At 43.4% G+C, this 13,109-nt stretch overlaps 1 protein-coding gene across 1 annotated transcript in view; it reads left to right on the forward strand.

Annotated features, from left to right (window-relative positions):
• Positions 1–10,140: 10,140 nt before the first annotated feature.
• The window catches only part of COLEC12 (collectin subfamily member 12), a 94,479-nt gene continuing 91,510 nt past the window's right edge, over positions 10,141–13,109 (forward strand). The window contains exon 1 of the mRNA XM_053961556.1: positions 10,141–10,287. Coding sequence (XP_053817531.1) covers positions 10,281–10,287 — 7 coding nt within the window. The 5' untranslated portion in view covers positions 10,141–10,280. The remainder of the gene's footprint in view (positions 10,288–13,109) is intronic.

The raw sequence follows: 13,109 nt of genomic DNA on the forward strand, positions 1-13,109 counted from the left end.
AAGAGAAAGTACAATTTTCTGCTCCTGGGATGGACTAAGTTACTGGAATGGGACAGGCTGGGGACTGGGAGCATGGGGAGCAGCTCCACAGGAAGGGCTGTGGGGGCTGTGGAGGACAGCAAACTGAACATGAACCAGAGGTGCACCCCAGCAGGTGACAGCATCTTCCTGCTGGGAGGCTGAGGAGAAGATGGAGCTGGGCTCTGCACAGCGCTCCACGTTGGGAGGATGAAAGACAAAAAGCATGAGTTGATTAGCAAGGGAGGTTCAGACAAGATCAAAGAAGAAACTTTTTCATCCTGAATGATCAGCCTGAGTTACACCCAGGCACGGGTGCAGATTGCCCAGAGAGGCGGTGCAGTCTCTGCCTTTGGAGCTTTCAAGATCCAAATGGGAAAAGCACTGAGCAACCTGGTCTGGTCTCACAGCTAACCCTACTTGGAACAGGAGGCTGGACCAGAAACCTTCTCATGGTTCCCTCCAGTAGAAATGACATCGTGCTATAATTTTGCTATTTTAGTTAATTTTATTCTCTGATTCTTCTGCATATATTTGGATATTAATTTCTTTGCAAGTACCTTGACTATGTTCATTTAATAAATAAAAAAATGGAATTTATTACACAGGCAAGTATCTCAAGGGGGAAAAAAGGAACATTATGAGCAGACCAGCTGCCTGTTACCAATTTTGAAGTCTATTTTCTGAAATCTAATACAAAGTAAAACCAGTAACACTCCAAAACTCAGAAAAATACATGGTAACAGAAGAAGTAAACTCTTCCATACTTAAACTTATGAACATCCCCCAGGAACAATGGTCAGGTGGTGCCCCTCGTGCCTTATTTCATTTTCATTCCCCATGAAATTTTTTTTTTGCATGTATTGCATGTGGCACATGGACTGAGCACAGTGCTGCTCCATGCTTCACAGCTCTCCCTGCCCTTGCAGTTATCCTTTCCCCAAGAAACCTTAGAGATCTCCAGGTCCTAAGGGAAAGGGTTGAACAAACAGGTGTATGTATATACTTGTTCTGCAGTTCATGTTGATTTTGACAGATTTTGGCTGTCAATAGGCATGCTTGGTCTCTTTCCATGAAGAAAACAGCATTACAAATGACAGCATGAAAACTCTGCACTTCAAAGGGTTATTTTATAAATGTGTGACAGAATTCTTTCCTCTCCATCCCAAGTGTCCCTGCAGGAACAACAAAGCTAGTGAATAATGTGGAGCTTTGCTCCTGATCTCTGTGCTGCTCCCTTTCTGGGAGGCAGAGCTGGAGACCTCATTGAGCTCTGTCAGCCACAGCAGATGTGCTTCTGCTAGAGCAGGAGGGAGTTTTTTCCAATCTCAGTTCTCTGCTCTAGCACCTGCACTGAAATGGGCTCGTAACAGCACAAGACTCTGAAAGCCAGCTGCATGCTGAGCAGTCATCTTTAAAGTAGAGAAAAGAGGTCTATACTCTACCTGAGGATGTCTGAGTGGTGAGGCTGACCCTGGAAGCTGAAGGCTGTAACTCATTGTAGGTAGTTCTATTTAGATCTGAGAGAGGCATGGATGCGTGTGTTTCATTCCTCACAAATATCTCAAGTAGAGAAATTGACTTTTCTATTGTGGGAGAAAGCTTTGTAGAGCTTTCAAAAGTCCTGACAGCCTGGACTGACAGAAGAAAGATCAAAAACAGCTTGTTCCCCTATGTCCTCTCCACAGATATTGCCAAACACATTTTGGGTTATGTCTTCCCTTTATAGGGTTGCATGATAGGTGAAAGATTAAAATCACTGGCCACCATGGTCATTCTTTCTTCATTCCTGAACTGGTTTTGGCCTTTCCTTAAAGTTACCCAATACTTTCCATTATAAGGACCTTATAGCCTTGCCAAAATTCAGTCATCTTAGCTGTAATTTCTCCTGCTGGCTGGATGCCTCTGGCTGATTTTTTTGGACTTCTTTTGATAATTTTTTTGGAAAATATTCAGTCATTTCCAAGAAAAAACCTAGGGGAAAATGTATATATTGTTGTCTATGTCAAAAGCCTGTAGATGTTTTCCTTTAAAAACTCTCATTTCCCAGGCTTTGCATCACAATCCTGAAATCTGGTGGGTAGGTGATCTTTGTGCCTGGAATAACATTTTCTCTTTCCCAGTGGGAGTCTGCAAAGCATAGAAGCAAGATGTCAACCCCAGATTTGAACAGTGAAGAAAACTTTTAAGTCTTTTAAGAGTTCTACCTCACTTATTGTACAGGTCAGAGAAGAGGCAGAGAAAAAGAAATTTCTGATTTTCAAAGCTCTGACTCTGCCAGGCAGTGCCCATGTGATGGGAGCAAGTACAATGGGTCTGGGTGGGGTGGAGGTGACTTTGTTCAAGTGGCCTGCACAGTGCTGTGGTTTAGATTTGTGACCAAAAGAGTGCAGGTAACACATCCATGTTTTTGCTGTTGCTGAGCAGTGCTTTCACAGCACCAAGGCCTTCTCTGTTTCTAGCTCTGCTGCCCCATGAGTAGGCTGGGAGTAGGCAAGAGGCTGGGAGGGGACAGCTGACCCAAACTGCCCAGGGATATTTTACAACCATATACAGCATGCTCATCAATAAAACAGGGACTTTTTGTGCTTAGTTGCTGCTTGAAGACTGACTGGGCACAGGGCTGCTGGTGGGAGGTGATGAATGATTGCCTTTGCATCAGTTGGGATCTTCTTTTCCCCATTCACTTATTAAACTGCCGTCATCTTGACCCATGAGTTTTTCTCACTTTTGGCTTTCCAACCCTCTCCCCCGTCTCTCTGGGGGAAAGTGAGTGAGCAACTGGGTGGGGGTTGAGCTGCCACCAGCTGGCCTCAACCCATCCCAGCAACTCACCAACATCCAACTCACCCCAGTCTGTCACTACCCACGTTTTTCTCAACAATCCTGACAGGAACCCTATGGCTTCATTTGAAGAAGAGCTGAGGACTGCCCCCTGACATGGAAGTCAATGGGATGTAGCCTTCAAGCTTGTAAACACTGTGCATGACTGTAGCTGGATTGCTGGTCTTCTGCAATCAGCAGCACCCCTCATGTCCTCACGTTCCAGTCATCCACTCATGGGGTTTCACTCAGAGCCTGCCAGGGTTGCTCTTTGCAGGTTTCACATGCATGGAAAGATGGGAGAGAAAGGTCAGAGGCAGCATTGTGTGTAGCTGAGCCTTGTGGGGTTGTCACTGGGACTTTCAGCCAGGCTTGGAAAGTGGAAAGTGGAAGGTGCCCTATGGTATATAGTGTAAACATCGACGACAACATTGGGTACCTCAAGAAATCATTGCACTTCAAAGGATTCACTTCTTAGGAGAGAATAGCTTTAATCTTACTGTGTCACAGTCCTATAAAACAGAGGTATTAATACTCCTTATTGTTTGCAAAGTTTAAATAAGATTTATGAAATGCTACCCTGATGACAGACATAGAGGAAATCAATAATTTTATCTTCACAGAAGAACATGAACATTGCAGTGAATGGGACCTATACGAACAATGAAGAAAAGATAAAATATTGAATGGGTTCTCCCTAAATGAGTTCAGTCCCTCCTCTGTACCAGATAAATGGAATTACCAGAGAAAAAAATTAATACACCATTCTAAACTAGTATCCATACTGATATCTTTTGTCAGTAGGAATATATGTCCTATCAATAATTCCAAACATAGGCAAGTAAGCTGAAGTCCCATGGGAAATCTTTTTCCTGGCATTTCCTATCTTGTGAGTGCTCAATTTCACCACCTCAGAAATGTTTTTTGATCACAACTCTTTGTGCGGTCCTGACAAAATGAAAAAGACACAGTATGTCTTCATAGCCTTCATTAATATTTCCAGTGACTATCTCATGCTCTTCAATCTACCTTAAAGAAGACAGAAGCAGAACATTAGTTGCATTAGAAGCAACTGTTGATAATATGTTCTCAGAAGCAATCACTACCTATATTTTGGTACATTTGTTCCTTTTGAAGTCCATTTGCTGTAAAAAAAAAATCTACGTAAACCTGGTAAACTCTAATAAAAATACTAATCAGAATGGCCATCTTTTATTTTCAGTATGTTCCAAAAAGCAAAATCTCAAAGGTTCGACGTTCTCCATAAATATTAATTTACATAATTTACAGATGTGTTCCACATAGTGTGCAAAATACTTTACAATTGCAGTCATGATGTTCCCTGATTTTCAAAGGGGTTTTTTTCTGTTCTTTTTGGGCCAAATTCAGAGCTGAAGAGTTGTAATTTAATATTCCCCTGGACCTACTTACACCCACTTGTTGAAGCGTCAGGGAGTCCTGATGGGTGGAACTCATGGGCTGAGGAGCCAAAATACATTGCAATAATGTTAACTTAATATAGGGAGGATTCACTGTATTTTTATTTGCTTTTCTTGCTAGGATCCTCTCCTGTGACAAGCAATATGCAAGCCACAGTCAGTCCCTGTTTGACTCTGAGGTCTGCACTGCCAGGCAAGTGGTAAGGAAGACCACATATGGTATTCCAGTACCTGAAGAGATCCTTGTGAGAAAGATGGAGAGGGACTTTTTACAGAAGCACACAGGACAAGGAGGAATGGGTTCAAACTGAAAGACAATAGGTTTAGTTTAGATATTGGGAAATAATTCCTTACTGTGAGGGTGGTGAGCCACTGCAACAGATTTCCCAGAGAAATGGTGGATGTCCCATCCCTGGAAGTATTTAAGGCCATATTGGATAGAGCTCTGAGCAACCTGGTCCAGTGGAAGATGTCCTTGTCCACAGCAGGGGGGTGGAACTAGATGGTCTTGTAAGTTCCTTCCAACCCAGGCCATTCTATGATTGTGCAATTGTATCATACATTTGGACTTACCATGTTAGTCTCTATTGACATAACTAGCAAATTTGGGGAGCAGACACAGCTGAACCACACTGTGTTGGTGTCTGTAAGTAGTTTACACGAGCTTCCATTCCCTCTAGTGCCAGGCGCCCTTACAGAGACAGCTCTGTGCACCACTTTACCTCTGGGAGAAAAGGCACGGCAAGACTGGAGCATGCAGAACACACCCAGCTCAAGCCCAGATGTGTGGCATGTAATGACAGCAGACTGATGCTTCTCTGGGCTGACACAGCCCAATTCTGGGTTCCTGCTGGCTTGCTCCCACTAAAGATAGCCATAAGCTGAATGCCTTTGGCATTTGGACAGTCTCAAAACATGGAGAGATCTTTGCTGCTTTCTATCAACATAAACCAAACTCTGGCCAGTATCATTTTTATATACTCCAGATGAAGAAAGAGCTGACCTGGTTAGACCTCAGGCTATAAGAATCTATTCCTGAGGCAATCAGAATTATTTTTCTGTGTGTTGAAAGATACGCATACTATGAGCAAACAAAATGTCATAAGTAATGTAAAAAAATCTGCTTCTGCAAGGATCCTAATAAAATTGGCACTAATTATTTGGTCTTGGTTTTAGTGTCTTCAACATTTTAGCACTCCAGCAGTAATGGAATTACTTTTCGTTACGGAAATTCTGGAGTGCAAATGTCAAATATTTCATTGGTTTGGATACTCAGCAGATACAACTGTTTTAGAAAATTTTGACAAAAAACTGTGCAAGGAAATTGGTCTGTAAATTGCCAGAATAAAATTTCACAAACTTTCTGAACTGTAAACAATCTCTCTTCATTCAAAATATGAAAAAACAACACAATAATGTGTTTTACACAATCACAAAAAATATGAAACAGTGGTCCCTCAATCTCATCCACAGATGATCATAATTGCTGTACTTTTACTTGCATTCCAGCATTTTGCTTTTGTTTAAAGTTAGTGCAATGTGACTGTCCAGCCTACTCTAGACCTATCTTCTGTTTTTTTCTTTCCAAGATAAAAAGGTCACAGCAAATGAAAGACAAGAGAACTGGCACATAAGCCTTTGCATGATCAACATCCAAGCCATGGCTAAAACAAGTCTGTACCTCTGAGTAATTCTGGCATAGTGAAAAGACAACCAGGTGTTTTGCTGCTTTCAGAATCCACCTCAGTCTCACAGTTAATCAAAAAATAGGAAAGGAAAAACAAAAACCAAACTCACATGCCAGGGACAAGTCTAGATAACTAAATACTTTCAAATCATGATGCTAATTACCCCGATTAAGAAAAGGCTCATCTGCAGATTTAACAAAATTTTTAGCAAATAGCTTCACCATTTGTTCAGGATCATTTACAAACTCATTACCCAGATCCAAGGATAATGTCTTCACTCTGGGCACAGCTCCAAAATGGTCATTAACAACAATATGAAATTGTTGTGCAGAAAAAGATTTATCATTAAAATATGTTATAATACTCAACTCTTACTTTTCAAATGCACATTTTGTATGGAACCCAAATGGTACTCACTTCAGACAAATGATCTTCCACATATGGTTCCCGTGTCACATGCAGTTCTCCTCAATGATGCATGCAATTTTTTTTTTTTGAGACATTTTTAAATTCGATTGCTGCCCTTTTTATCGTATGTGAGTTCAGGCTATGAGAAAGCTGCCGATCCAAAGAGAATGTCACACATGCCTCCATCTGCAAGGACCAAGGTTTCCAGGATCTCCCCGACTTGCCAAATACCACAAATTTTGTAGATTGGTCTCTGGGAATGAGCCAGGTAAGTGTAATGGTCCGTTATGAAGTGGAATCAAAGTGAACAAGAACTGAGCCCATTACCTTGGGTTTAAATCACTTTAGCACAGCCTGCACAATTTATTTTAAAGTGCACACAGGGAGATTAAACATTGACATCTTTCTCTTTTGGATTACTGCTGAATTTCAACATATTTTGCAGAGTAAAAGTGAGTGAGACCCATTATAAACAAACTTCCTTGATATTCAAGAGGAGACTGTAGCAAGAAAAAAAAATAAACAACGCACATGTGGTTGGTAAGTGCTTAAAGTCACACCGTACCACAGCAACTGCAAAGCACTCACTTGGGTACATTATTTCAGCATTTGATGAATAAATTGTAATAGTTCCATATAAACAAGTCATATTAAGGCAATATGTAAACATTTCTAAAGAAGGATGATTTGTTTAGATCCTTTAGTCCTTCTCTGAGTCTGAATCTGGCTGCAACATGGGATCACTTTGTGACAGGCAGCCCGTTGTGGTAGTAAGCTGCTGTTATATTGTTATTGTTGGATGAAAAAACAGGCCTCATAATTTATGTCCTGAACTAGGGTAACAAAGAAGCCCCTAAAATAAAGCATTTCTGTGAAATTAGTTTCCTTAGAACATGGTCTAAAGATTCCTAAAAATAAAAGATTATGAAAAAGAATATAAAACTTTTTCTGAGAAGATCAGTGGTTTTCTGCGGAAAGGCAAAGTAACTGTGTTTGGCAAATTTCACCATAGATTTAAATGAAACTTGAAAAATAAGAAAGACTGTATAAAAAGCTAAAGTTTGTGAAGGCCTGTGACTGGGAAACACAGTATTATATTTCCTAGCATAATACAAACCTGTATTATGTAGTGTACTGCACCCTAAATATGTATGTATTCAGCTGAACATATACAATAATGTATATGCTCCATAATATCAATTATCCACTAATATTTGTTAAGTGTGCTTGATCAATTACCCCATCTCCATGATCCATCAACAATCTGTCTTCCCCTTTGTTAATCCCAGGATTGCTAAGGGTGGTGATGGTGTCTAACACCTACACCCTCCTCTGGTGGATAGACATGGATCAGTGGAAAGGAAAGAAGAATGCTCACTTCAGAAACTAAAACATAAAATACTTGGATTTAAAGGAAAGATTTGACACGTGAAACAGTTCATGAGTTTCCTGCATTTCTTTACTAACACTAGATTTTTATAGCAGTGTTAGCAGAAGCTCATCAGCCATTTAAATTAACATATTTTTACATATACTTTCTTACATATTCCTAATATATGTGTAAGAAATCCAGTGTGGAATACAACTTACATGATTAAAAGTCAATATAGAAGCTTACTCTAGAAATATGAAGTGTCCCACTGTGTTCACAAATTAATAAATATTTTCAAGTCACAAGAATGAAGGTAGACCCCAGGCCTACTGAATCAGTCAAAAGCTCTATATGAATTCAAAATGCTAATAATTTTCCTTTCAATTAATAAGGAACATATTTTCCTCAGATGCAGAAATTCACTCATCAGGCTCTGCAGCTTTGGTTGCTACTCTTCAGTTCATATCTTCGGATAAAAAATTAGAAAAGTGTTATCTTTTACTACTTTTGAGAAATTTTCTAAATTCCTGCACAGTCCTGCTCCTTGCACATCACATGATAACACAGGTTTAAGGTGATATTCTTCTTTCCCCATCTTTTTTTAAAGCACTCTTTCTGCATTGTATTTTCAAACAGAGGTACCCTCCTATGGAGAAATGGGGCTTCATTTACTGCTTTCATCCAGTCAATGAGAAGTGATGGAAAGGTTTCTTTTTGGAAACATACTCATGGGCTTTGGATCAGAGTTTTGATGGATTTCAGTTTTGGAAACAGAATTTTATTGATTCTTTAAAATAAAAATTGCAAATTAACTTAGGAGCCTCACACCACCAAGTAAGCACGAGCGTGTCTCATAAACACTGCACTACAGGGACCCCGTAATTACCTGATGACTGTATTCAGATTTAAGTGTTTTACTCATGATATTCCAGTCAACTGCTAGAGTGTAAACTAAAAGCTGAGTCAAGTCTCTTTGATATCTGAGCCCTGCTTTAAAGCAGCAAATGGCTACTGCAGCTGGTATTCCAATATTTTCATCAGTCCCAAACTAAAGGTACTGCCTCCAAGTCAGTGAAACATGCTCAAGCTAATGTCAGCTCAAGTAATCAGACCAACTGAAGGAATTCAGATTTCTGAATCTGTTCTTTCATTTTTGCTCTAGAATGACTACTTTTGGTGGATTTAATCCTCCATTCCTTGCTGATATGAGATCATACTTTATAGGTTTCCAATGCTTTTTGACCTGGTGTTAAATTAATGCTGTGACCCTGAGCCATGACCTTTCTGGTACACTGTGGTCCCTAATGGAGCTATTGACCCTCTGAAAAGGCCATGTAGTATAATAATTTCTTTGGGCATCCCTACATTCAACAGGCTGTGGTACCTCTAACTGCAAAGGCAAAATTGTGTGCATCTTCTCACTGCATCAGGAGGGACTCTCTGGTGCCTCCACTACTTAGTTCATCCCCAGAATGAACTGGGGCACATTGCACCTGCCCTGCCTCATCGGCACTGGTGTTAACACTCAAACCTGGATCATAAACATTTATCACTGTCTTCAATTGCCTAAAAACTGGTAGCTTTGCAGAAAAACAAACCATGCCTTTCATGAAAACAGAAGCCTGGAAACGGTCCCTTATTCCTGGCATCATCCAGAACTAGAAAAATAAAAGATGACTGGCCTGTGTATCCCTAATCCCACAAATATTTGCGCACACTCTCCAGTGCCTGTAGTGCACGCAGTCCCATTGAATCCAACAGGACTACTCGTGGCCCTTCGTTCAGCACCAGGGTGAATTTCGCACATCCTGCAGCCTCTTCCCAGGAGATAGCTATGCAGCCCCGCTCCGGGATCCCTCCATCGTCCTGCCCCGTGTGAGGCACGCTGCTGTGGGGAGCCTGGAGAGATCACACTCACGAGGAATCCCCCGGGTGCCTGCACGGGCGTGGGGAGCCTGGAGAGATCACACTCACGAGGAATCCCCCGGGTGCCTGCACGGGCGTGGGGAGCGCAGAGTCAGGACCGTTCTCCTGCCGGGAACAGCATATCCCGCTTGAGCTCCCGCGGTCACTGACGGGTGCCCTGTAGCTCCCGTCCCGGGCTGCTCCCCACGGACAGCCCCTGCTGCCCACGGCTCCGCAACCCGGGAAACCCGCAGTCCCGCAGGACACGGCGGGACGGGGTGTGACCCCCACGGGGCGCGACACCCCCAGCCCCAGCCGCCGGCGGGACCCCGAGCCCGCCCCCGCCTCCCGGCCCCGGCCGCGGCCCCTTCCCCGGGGCGGAGGGAGGGAGGCGGGGCCGAGCCGCGGCTCCGCGGGGCCGGGCCGGGCTCCGCGGGGCTGGCGGCGAGAGCTGGGTGCCGCCGGCGGCCGAGGAGCGAGGGCGAGCGGCAGCGGCCGGGGCTGCGCAGCAGGGCCCGCGGCGGGGGCATGGCCCGGCAGTAGGCAGGGAGCGCTCCGCCGCCCGCCGCTCCCGGCGGCAGCCCCGCCGCGCCCCGTCCGTCCTATGTGAGCCGCCCCGGCGCCAAGATGAAAGGTAGGGACTGGATCCCGCTCCGCTGCCCGCACACGTGCACCGGGCACCGCGGGCAGGGCGCGATCGGCGGCGTGCGGGAACACTGTGCGGGAACGCTGTGCGGGCACGGCGCGGGCGGCGGGAGCGTGGACAGCCTTCAGCAAGGGGACATCGCGGGCAGGGCGGTCTTGGAGAGGGTGCCCGCGGGATGAGCCGAAGCCAGCAGGGTGCTGGCGGGACACGGTGCGGGCAGGTGGCAGGCAGGGCACGCCGCTGCGGGCAGGGCACGGGCAGCCGATGCCGGGAGAGGCAGAGCGGGGGTCTCACCGCGACCCCGGGATGCGGGGTCTGCGCCGCCACCGCGGCTCGGAGTGTGTCGGTCAGTCCCGGTCCTGGAGTGGGCTGTCCCCGTGTGAGTGTGTCCCGGCATGTGTGTGTGCTCTCCCCGCAGCACGGCTTCTCTCGGCACCCAACTTTTATCTTCCCCCTCGCCGGTGCCCCGAGAAGAAGAGTTGCGTTTCTCCCCGGTTGATTTGTTTATTTTTTGCCAGTGTTTTGCGATGTTCTTGGTGTTGCTTCTAAACATCTGGCAGTGATTAGGTGCCAGTAGAAGCTTAACTGGCTTGTGAAATGCATTTGGTGTATTTCTCCTCTGCATCCACCGACTGGAAAATTTTTGGTCTTTGCTTTGTATCTGTTCAAACTGAAACTTTGTTTCTTTTCCTTTTTCTCTCCTTTCCTCCCTTCCTCCTCCTTTTGTTTTAAATGGGTGGAACATTTGACCCTGTCCTACATAGCTGTGACTGAGAGGTATCACATACTTTAAAATGAAATAAAGAAGCAGATTGCCAAATTGCTACTCTGTAACCTAGTAAAGATGTATGGGGGGTGCAAGAAAGCCTTCTGTTTATGAAAATTGATAGCCATACAGCAAAAGGCAGAGGCTTTACACACTGGGGAATACTTACAATGAAAACATCAAAGGACATTATGGAAAGTTTGGGAGTTAGTCCGGACATTGTGAGAGTTGAATTCAGTTTTTCTTCAGAGGCAAAAATAAGCTTAAAGAAAAGACATACATATATGAAAAGTGCTTTTGGGCACCACTGTGCCTGTTCTTGGACTGCAGAGTTTTATTCCAGATGCCAGAGGCCAGTAAACATCATGATAGTTACACTCACTTTCCAGAGTCTAGGACACCAAATGACGTGATCATTTATTCACTTGCCAGAGTAGCTGCCTGAAGGGAGGAAAAACTTTTGGGGGGCATTTATTTTGCAAGCCCACACACACACTATTTAAGTTACTTCTGACACTGTGGCATGGTGCTTCTCCAGGTCCATGCAACATATGACAAATAATGTATTTACTATGTTCTTTATTTATAGGCTATTCATGCCAAAATTTTTGTCATTGGTTTGTCATTATCAGCATAAGTGTAAGGGCAGGAACAAACCAAAACAATGTGGATCTGGTAGTAGGTAGAACAAACCTGTGCCTGTTACCACTGAAAGCCTTACACTTCATTCTTTGGGGTTTTGGGGAAAGGTGGGATGCAAAGGACCAGGGATGGGAATAACATATAATGCAACTTGCATTCTGCTTCCACCGTTCTTTGCAGAGCAGAGTAGTGGTGTTCAAAGGGAAGATGTAATTCCTGTTCCTGAGAGCACTCGCTGGTGCCCCACACTCCATCAAGAGGGAGTGCTAGTCCTTACCATTTGGCTTCCCTAAGAGTGATCACAACCATCTTATTTCTTTCCCCCAGAGAGTTACAGAAATCAGTAATAAAACATGCAAAGAAGAACATTTGAATGACTGTGCTAATAGCAAAAGAAAAGCGACAAATCATCGCATAAAGTACTTCTGCCGGTGTTAGAGAAATCACACCAAATTTTGACTAGATGATTTCCTTTTCTGAATATGGACTTGGCTTTTCATGTGTTCTCTTTAAACTTGATGGTAGTGATAATTGTAGGACTGTAGAACTTTGTATAGTTACACATTTTTCTCAATAAAAACAAAAAGATCTGTTGATTGCAGCTGTCTCTGTATCTACCCTCTCTAGAGAATGGAGGAATATCTAAATAATTACATCACTAAATATCTGTAAGGAATAAATTATATTTTCCATTGCTGGTATTTGTAATGTGTTATGTTTTAAATCAGTAAAACAAATTGAAGTTTATGTTCAATATGCTGGCAGTTTTATTTCCAGCAAACAACACTGAGCTCACAAACTTTGTCATATTTTTAGCAATAATTCATGTGATTTATATAGGGATTTGTCTGCTTTATGGTCAGATTTATCTTTATCAAATGATACTTCTAAGTTTTAGTTATTTATTGGGTATGAAGGAGCACTCGTTGCCTGGGAAACAAATGAAAACAGCTTCCTCATAGTCAAACACCACCACATGTTTGAAAACACTGGCCCTAATTTAAGACAGGGACAAGCATTGATAAAACTGAAAACTTCTTCCCATATAGCTGCAATATATTTTGTAATTGCTACTTTAAACTCTATCTGTAATCACTACTGGCAGTGCTGGTGATAAGTATTTTCCTCTGAAATATGGATACTGTTTGGATAACCACTTAATACTAATGCCCAAAATCTGGCAATGACAAAGTCAAGGTGGTCATTTGGGACTGTTGCTCCAGGATGACAGAGAAGCTCTTAATTAATGATGCTTAAAGTAGCTTAGTTGCTTCTTTTCATTCCTCCTCCTCCTCCCTCTCTGCCATCACAAGCACCTTGCTATGTACCACTTGTATAGCAATGGTGCTGCAGGACAAATCTGGGATCCTGTGCTTGAGTGCTGAGGTGTGCTTGAGAGCTG

The sequence above is a fragment of the Vidua chalybeata genome, chromosome 1 (genome assembly GCF_026979565.1).
Source record: "Vidua chalybeata isolate OUT-0048 chromosome 1, bVidCha1 merged haplotype, whole genome shotgun sequence".
In the NCBI taxonomy this organism is placed as follows: domain Eukaryota; kingdom Metazoa; phylum Chordata; class Aves; order Passeriformes; family Viduidae; genus Vidua; species Vidua chalybeata.